Source organism: Callithrix jacchus, chromosome 22 (genome assembly GCF_049354715.1).
Source record: "Callithrix jacchus isolate 240 chromosome 22, calJac240_pri, whole genome shotgun sequence".
NCBI classification, from domain to species: Eukaryota; Metazoa; Chordata; class Mammalia; order Primates; family Cebidae; genus Callithrix; species Callithrix jacchus.
Genome location: NC_133523.1, coordinates 6,211,195 through 6,220,061, shown reverse-complemented (window position 1 = coordinate 6,220,061; position 8,867 = coordinate 6,211,195). Strand labels below are relative to the sequence as shown.

The 8,867-nt window shown below is 54.1% G+C and overlaps 1 protein-coding gene across 1 annotated transcript; it reads left to right on the top strand.

The window, feature by feature from the left end:
* Nucleotides 1–1,270: 1,270 nt before the first annotated feature.
* CD70 (CD70 molecule) lies at nucleotides 1,271–7,724 on the top strand. Its single transcript, XM_003735465.6, has 3 exons — nucleotides 1,271–1,567; nucleotides 2,349–2,382; nucleotides 7,195–7,724. The coding sequence occupies exons 1-3, from the start codon at nucleotides 1,415–1,417 to the stop codon at nucleotides 7,569–7,571; spliced, it is 564 nt and encodes a 187-aa protein (XP_003735513.2). The 5' UTR covers nucleotides 1,271–1,414; the 3' UTR covers nucleotides 7,572–7,724.
* The last annotated feature ends 1,143 nt before the right edge of the window (nucleotides 7,725–8,867 follow it).

Here is an 8,867-nt window from a genome sequence, read left to right as displayed (position 1 = left end):
GAGATGGTGACATTGCACTCCAGCCTGGGTGGCAGAGTGAGACTCCATCTAAAAAAAAAAAGGTAGGGGCTGGGTGCGGTGGCTTACACCTCTAATCCTGGCACATTGGGATGCCTACACAGGAGGATCCCTTGAGCCCAGGAGTTTGAGACTAACCTGGTAACATAGTGACACCCCATCCTCTAACAAAAAAAAAAAAAAAAAAATTTAAATTAGCTGGGCATGTGCCTGTAGACCCAACTATGCAAGAGGCTGAAAGGGGAAGGCCACTGGAGCCCAGGAGGTTGAGGTTGCAGTGAGCTTTGATGGTGCCACTGCTCTCCAGCCTGGGCCACAGAGCACCACCCTGCCTATTAAAATATTAATTTAATTTCATTTAACTTTTTTAAAAAACAGGTCTCCAAGAATACAGGAGATAACTGACTGGGCACAGTGGCCCACGCCTGTAATCCCAGCACTTTGGGAGCCTGAGGTGGTTGGATCACCCAAGGTCTGGAGTTCAAAACCAGTGTGGCCAACATGGTTAAACCCCATCTCTACTAAAAATACAAAAAATTAGCCAGGCATGGTGGTGGGCACCTGTAATCCCAACTACTGGGGAGGCTGAGGCAGGAGAATTGCTTGAACCCAGGAGTCAGAGGTTGCAGTGAGCCGAGGTGGTGCCACTGCACTGCAGCCTGGGCGACAGAATGAAACCTTCTGTCTCGAAAGAAAGAAAGGAGAGAAAGAGAGAGAGGGAGGAAGGAAGGAGGGAGAAAGGAAAAAGAGAAAGGAGAGAAGGAGAGGAAAGAAAAGAAAGAGTAAAGGAAGGACAGAAAGAGAAGGAAAGAGAAAAGAATGAAGGAAAGAAAGAAAAAAGATAAAGAGAGAAAGAAAAGCAAGAGAGAAGGAAAGAAAGAGGGAAGGAAGGAAGGAAAAAGAAAAGAAAATGCAGGAGAGGGACACACACACATCTGGAGCGCACCCCCAATTCCTGGTTGCCGGCTGTACCTGCAGTGCACACCATACCTTCTAGTCCGTTATAAATGCGCAATGGAGGGAGCTTCCTTGAATGAACAAATGAATGAATTGGCCCCAGAAGAATGAGGTGCAGAGTGAAATAGGAAGGCTGGCTGTGTCCTGCCTGAAGGCGAGGACGGGCCGGCCACTCTGAGGCTCACCGGGGGCCCTTGCCCCACCCGTCTAGGAGCTGGAGAGTGGCAGCAGTTGGAGGGAATTTCCCCTGGTCGAATCGCTCAAGTCCCTCCCCTCGATCCGCCCGGACATCCCCAGAGAGGGGCAGGCGGGTCCCCAGACAGGTTGAGGCACGAAGACGCTCCGGAGCCCTGGGAGGGGGCTGCCGTTTGCTTCCTCCTCTTCGGCCGGCCGCTCTCCGCGCCCTGCCCGCCCGCCTGCGCCCGCGGAGGTGGCCGCGATGCCCGAGGATGGTTCCGGCTGCGCGGGGCGGCGCTGGCCCCACGCGTGCGTCCTGCGCGCGGCTCTGGCCCTGCTGTTCGCAGCGGTCGTGATAATCTGCATCACCGTCTGTGTCTGGCACCCCACGCAGGTGCCGCCCGAGTCCCCAGGGGTGAGTCGAGATGGGAAGTTGGGAAGGAAACCCCCACCCAGGAGAGAAGCTGGGAGAGGGGCGCGGGGACCGTGCGCCAGGGTGGAGACGGAGAGGCGCCTGGCGGAGAAGACGAAATGAGAATGAGATGGGGCGGAGAGGCCCGGGAGGAAGATCTGGTAGACCAGAGACCGAGGCCAGGGCAGGGAGGCAAGGCAGGGGCTGGGGGCGGGGGTCAGGGCTGGGAGGGTGGGGAGGCAGCTCTGCCCGGGAGGCACCGGGAGATCCCGAGGTGGGAAAGGGACGTGCACGTGGGCATGGAGATGACTCGGCTCGGGTCTTCCCCCCCGCAGGCTGACTCAGAGGCTCCTGGGGGCTTCACCAGGCTGGGTGTGGGGGCTTCCTGGAGCCTCCTACGACGGGATGGTCCCCCAGCCACTGGCCCCGGGGTGGGGAAAGAGGTTCCCTGGGAGGCCCCGCTGGGCCGGGCGCCTTTGCAGCGGAGAAAGTCCGGTGCTAGCGCGGTGGGCGAGGGGCGGAGAGGGGGCACTCCAGCGCCCGGTGCCATCCAGGAAACGATTCAGGAAACTAAGAAGTTCTTTTGAAGGTCTCAACTTTATGCTCCCCGCTGGTTCAGACCTGCTTCCTCTTTAAGAAGTCTTCAGGAGAAAACAGATAAATAAATAAAACTCACCAGTGCGCACCGCACCGTGGGAAGTAGGGGTGGGAAACAGGATGGGCGGAGGAAAGAGAGAACCTCTCTGCTGACGTCTGTGCCCTGTTTTCTGGTCTTTTCTTCCAGTGGGACGTGGCTGAGCTGCAGCTGAATCACACAGGTAAAGTGGGGGACGTTGTGGGACTGGGAGAAGAAGAGACAGAGAGAGGAGGGAGAGATAGAAAGAAGAGGGAGGAGAGACAGAAAGAGACACACAGAGAGACGGAGGGAGAGAGGGAGGGAGGGAGGGAGGGAGGGAGGGAGGGAGGGAGGGAGAGACTCTGAAAGGGAGGGAGAGACCCAGGGAGAGGGAGGGAGAGACCCAGAGAGAGAGAGGGAGAGACTCAGAGAGGGAGGGAGAGACCCAGAGAGAGGGAGGGAGAGACTCAGAGAGAGAGAGGGAGAGACTCAGAGAGGGAGGGAGAGACCCAGAGAGAGGGAGGGAGAGACCCAGAGAGAGAGAGGGAGAGACTCAGAGAGGGAGGGAGAGACCCAGAGAGAGGAAGGGAGAGACTCAGAGAGGGAGGGAGAGACCCAGAGAGAGGGAGAAAGAGACTCAGAGAGAGGGAGGGAGAGACAGCAAGAAACAAGGAGAGGGAAAGAGACAGAAAGAAACAAACAGGTAGAGACAGAGGAAGAGAATGGGAAAAAGATGGGAAGGAGGAGGGAGGGAGACAGGTGGGGAAGACAGAATGAGAGAGAGGGAGAGACAGACACAAAAAGACAGAGGAGATGGGGAGAGAGTCAGGGAGAGACAGAGAGAAAGAAAAGAAAGGAAAAGAGAATGAAAATGAGTGAGGTCCCTGCACCCTGGCTCAGGAAAGAGGAAGGGGGGAGGAGAGAGAGAGAGAGAGAGGCATATATATATATATATATATATAATCAGGGGTCAGAGAGGATCAAGGAGAAGAGAGAGAAACATTTTAGTCTCTGGGGATGAGAGAGAGAGAAGAGAGAGACACATCAGGCCCAAGAGACAAAGGAAGAGAGCGATGGGGCAGGTGTGGGTTTCTGAGCATCCAGTCCCAGTCTGTCTCTTTCCCCCTCAGTCCTTCACATTTGATCTCCTTCCTTGGAAGAATCAGAGGGGGTTTTAGTAAACAAAAACGCTGGCAGGAATGGCCACCCTCCCTCCATTCATGCCACAAGCACGCATTGCACACCTGCCGTTGCAGGCACTTTGGGGTGCCGCAGTGGGCACAAAACCGACAGAAATCCCTGCCCGGGGAGCTTTGCTTCTGCCGCTGCTTCTACCGAGGGGGAGATGACAAAACATATAAATGAATGTGACGAGCAGAGCAATGTCACGTAGAGTAAAAAGGCCAAGAAGAGCAGATTCTAGAGAAAAAGCGGGCATGGGCGTCCGAGCGTGCCAGGGTTGGGGTTTTCATTTAAAGTGGAGTCGTTTTGGGGTGGGGGTGGGGGGGTGTCTCTGAGGGGGTGGCATTGGCAAGAAGCCCGGGGGAGGTGAGATGATGATACCTTCTGCTCTAGGTGGGGGGATCTTTCTCCTCTCAGCCTCTCTCAGAGAGGAAGCTTCTTCCTGTTTATCCCCAGTTCATCCCGAGACTAAAATGTTTATCTGTCTTCTCCTTGACCCTCTCTAACCCCTGATATATATATATATATATGCCCCCCCTTTCTCTCGCTTTCTCTCCCTCCTCCCCACCCCCCTCTGCGTTTTCTGTGATTTGGTCTGAAGCTCCTTTCTGGAGAGTGGCTGGAAACTCTGGCCCAGATCCACGGGTCGCCAGGGCGGTGGTCATGGGTGTGGACAGTGTGTCTTTAGCACAGGCTAGTTCTTTCTTCTGGTGGATGACATCATGCCTAGGTGTCTGCCAGGGGATGGGGTGTCGCTGTCACAGGAAATTTGCATCACCTGGTAAACACCCTTATGGCTCTTGTTTAACGTGTGTTCAGTTCGTTCCTAACAAGACAGGCAGCGTCCAGGAGAGCCTTGAGTGAGGAGGGGAGTGAGGCTCAGGTACATCCGTCAGATGAGACACAGAAGAGACAGGAGATGCTGCGGTGAAACACAAAACATACAGCTGAGCACAGTGGCTCACGGCTGCGGACCCAGCGCTTAGGGAGGCTGAGATGGGAGGATTGCTTCAGCCCAGGAGTTCGAGACCAGCCTGGGAAACATAGCAAGACCCCCATCTCTTTGAAAGTTAGCTGGTCATGGTGACGCGCGCCTCTTCCCTGTGACTCCAGAGGCTGAGATGGGGGCATCGCTTGAGCCCCAGAGGTTGAGGCTGCAGTGAGCTACGATTGCACCACTGCACTCCAGCCTGGGTGACAGGGCCAGACCCTGTCTCTAAAGAAAATACTGATCTGGCCAGGCACCGTGGCTCACACCTGTAATCTCAGCTATTTGGGAGGCTAAGGCTGGCAGATCATGAGGTCAGGAGTTCAGGACCAGATTGGCCAACATAGTGAAACCCCGTCTCTACGAAAAATACAAAAAATTAGCCGGGTGTGGTGACGGGCGCCTGTACTCCCAGCTGCTTGGGAGGCTGAGGTGGGAGAATCACTTGAACCCAGGAGGCAGGAGTTGCAGTGAGCCGAGACCGTGCCATTGCACTCCAGCCTGGGTAACAGATGGAGACTCTGTCTCTGAAAAATAAAATAAAGAGAGAAAATAAAGATCCTAGAGAGAAGAGGCCGACGGGAAGGTAGGGGGGCTCGCTGAGACACACGCTCAACCAGTGGGTGAAAAGCAAGAAAAAGGGAAGAAGCAAGCAGGGACGTGGGGTCTGGGAGCCAAAGCCTTTCGTGGGGTTCCGGTTGTTACCGAGCGGGCTTCCCTTGGGGAGTTGTAATCCGGGATGTAAGAGCAAGCAGGTGTGCTCCATGGAGACCCCCGAGGCTCAGGTCTGCGGTCTGTGCAGGAAGAGGGAGCTAATGGGGTGAGTCGAGTGGGGTGCGCGTAGCTGCCCCGCAGGTGATTGTATGGGGCACGTGGCCAAGTCGATAACACTGAGGACCTGGGAGGAGGCGGAGAATGGAAAACAGTATCACGGGATATGAAGCACCGCTCGTGGGGCCAGAAAACTAAATTTACATTCAATTGGGATGCTGAGGCAAGATAACATTATCGGAATTCACACAGACGCACACTCCCCTGGTTTCTGTCCCTCTGTCTTTCTCTGCCTCGCTCTCTCTCTCTCTGCTCTCTCCCCCTCTCATTCTCCGGCTCTCTCTCTCCTTCTTGTCCTCCCAGTCTCTCCCTCTCCCTCTCTCAATTGCGCTCCCTCGAACTCTGTCTCCCTCTCTTATTCTCTCCCTCCCTCTCTCATTCTCCTGCTGTCTCCCTCTCCCTCTCTCAATTGCACTGTCTGTCTCTTTCTCTTATTCCCTCCCTCTCTCTCTGCCTCTCATTTTCTGCTCTCTCTCCCTCATTCTCCTGCTGTCTCTCTCTCTCCCTCTCCCTCCCTCAATTTCGCTGTCTCTGTCTCTCTTTCCCTCTCATTTTCCGCTCTCTCTCCCTCTCATTCTCCTGCTGTCTCTCTCTCCCTCTCCCTCTCTCAATTGCGCTGTCTCTGTCTCTCTCTCCCTCTCATTTTCTGCCTGCTCTCTCTCTCCCCCTCTTGTTCTCCTGCTCTCTCCCTCTCTCAATTGCACTGTCTCTGTCTCTCTCTCTGTCTCCCTCTCTTATTCTCTCCCTCCCTCTCTCTCTCTCTTGTTCTCCTGCTCTCTCCCTCTCCCTCTCTCAATTGCGCTGTCTCTGTCTCTCTCTCCCTCTCATTTTCAGCTCTCTCTCCCTCTCATTCTCCTGCTCTCTCTCTCCCTCTCATTCTCCTGCTCTCTCTCCCTCTCCCTCTCTCAATTGCGCTGTCTCTCTCCCTCTCATTTTCCCCTCTCTCTCTCCCTCTTGTTCTCCTGCTCTCTCCCTCTCCCTCTCTCAATTGCACTGTCTCTCTCTCTGTCTCCCTCTCTTATTCTCTCCCTCCCTCTCTCTCTTGTTCTCCTGCTCTCTCCCTCTCCCTCAATTGCGCTGTCTCTGTCTCTCTCTCCCTCTCTCTCTCCCTCTCATTTTCCGCTCTCTCTCTCTCCCTCTTGTTCTCCTGCTCTCTCCCTCTCCCTCCCTCAATTGCGCTGTCTCTGTCTCTCTCTCCCTCTCTCTCTCCCTCTCATTTTCGGCTCTCTCTCTCCCTCTCCCAATTGCGCTGTCTCTCTCCCTCTCTCTCCCTCTCATTTTCCGCTCTCTCTCTCTCCCTCTTGTTCTCCTGCTCTCTCCCTCTCCCTCCCTCAATTGCGCTGTCTCTTCTTCCTTCTCTCTCTCCCTCTCATTTTCCGCTCTCTCTCTATCTCCTTCTTGTTCTCCTGCTCTCTCCCTCTCTCAGTTCTCTCTCTGTGTGTCTCTCTCTCCCTCTCTTGTGCAGCTCTCTCTCCCTCCCCCATCTCTCTCTACCCCTGTCTGTTTCTGTATTTTTTTCCTCTCTCCTGATGGCTCTCTCTCTCTCCCTCTCTCTCCCCTTACCCCTCTATCCTTTAGATCTCTAGCCTTCTATCCCCCTCCCTTTTTTTATTTTTTCTTGTTTTTTGTTCGTTTGAGACAGGGTCTCTTTTGCCCAGGCTGGAGTGCAGTGATGATCTTAGCTCACCGCAGTTTCAACCTCCCAGGCTGAAGCGATCCTCCAGCCTCAGCCTCCCAAGGGTAGCCAGGACCAGAGGCATGTGGCACCACACCTGGCTTTTTATTTTTTGTAGAGGCGGGGTTTGACCACGTTGGCCAGGGTGGTCTCAAACTCCTGACCTCAGGCAATCCTCCCACTCTGTCTCCTAAAGTGCTGGGATTACAGGCGTGAGCTGCCACACCCAGCCTATCCCTTGATCTCTAACTCTCGATTTCTACATCTGACTTTCTCTAGGACCCCTGTGCCTCAGGGTCCCCAACCCTCCATCTCATCCCTTTAACCTGTGCCCCCAGGACCTCGGCAGGACCCCAGGCTATACTGGCAGGGGAACCCAGCACTTGGCCGCTCCTTCCTGCATGGACCAGAGCTGGACAAGGGGCAGCTACGTATCCATCGTGATGGCATCTACATGGTACACATCCAGGTTACGCTGGCCAACTGCTTCTTCAGGCCCAGCCCCCCCGCCACCCTGATGGTGGGAATCTGCTCTCCAGCAGCCCGGAGCCTCAGCCTGCTGCGCCTCGGCTTCTACCAAGGTTGTTCCGTTGCCTCCCAGCGCCTGACGCCCCTGGCCCGAGGGGACACGCTCTGCACCAACCTCACAGGGACATTTATGCCTTCACGAAACACTGATGAGACCTTCTTTGGAGTGCAGTGGGTGCACCCCTGACTGCCGCCTCTAGTTAGTGTTTTTTAAATTTTATTTTATTTTATTTAAGTTCAGAAAAAGAAAAAAAAAACATGTACACACGGGCCAGCCGGGGTTGGGAGTGTATTGGGTTTTTTTCTTTGTTTCCATTTTCCTCCTAAAAATACAAAAATTAGCCTGGTATGGTGGCGTCCATCTGTAATCCCAGCTACTCGGGAGCCTGAGGCAAGACAATTGCTTGAACCTGAGAGGCAGAGGTTGCTGTGAGCCGAGATTGCACCACTGCACTCCAGCCTGCGTGATGTATCGGAAAAAGAAAAAAAAATGTTCTTGGTTAGGGATGTTTGCAGAATAGAGGAGGCTGGCTGGGCACACTAAGTTCGGCATCAATATGGTGACCTCCCGGGAGCGGGGGACCACCAGGTTGCTTAAGGAGGGGTGAACCGGCCCAGGTAAGAAACGGAGCAGGTGAAAACTCCAGTGCTGATCAGTAGTGGGATCGTGCCTGTGAATAGCCACTGCACTCCAGCCTGGACAATATAGGGAGACCCCGTCTCTAAAAATATATATATACAAAAATTAAGCAGATGTAGTAGTGTGCTAGTCCAAGCCCCTCGGGAGGCTGAAGTGGGAGGCTGGGTAGAGCCCAGGAGGTCAAAGGCTGCAGTGAGCCATGATCGTGCCGCTGCACTCCAGCCTGAGCAACAGTGAGATTCCATGTAAAAAAAAAAAGTTCTGTTTTCTTCTTGGTACAACTGTTTGTCAAGAGAGGAAACACAAAGGTCACTTACTCGGGTGACTGTCTCTCAAAGCAGACGATACAAAGTATCTAACAATTTGGGGGGCCAAGGTGGGTGGATCACGAGATCAGGAGTTAGAGACCAGCCTGGCCAACATGGTGAAACTCTGTCTCTACTAAAAATATGAAAATTAGCCGTGCATGGTGGAGGGTGCCTGTAATCTGAACTATGTAGGAGGCTGAGGCATGAGAACCATTGGAACCCTGGAGGCAGATATGCCACTACACCCCAGGGGGTGATAAGTGCAGCAAACCATCATGGCACACATTTATGTAACAAAACTGCACATCCTGCACTGTGCCCCGGAACTTAATAAAAGATCACTAAGGTCAGGAGTTCAAGACCAGCCTGGCCAACGTGGCAAAACCCCATCTCTAGTAAAAATACAGGGTCCTCTCTGTCACCCTGGCTGCAGTACAGTGGCATGATCCTGTCTCACTGCAGCCTCAAACTACTGAGCTTAAATGATCCTCCCCCCTCAGCCTCCCAAATAGCTGGGACCACAGGCCCATGCCAC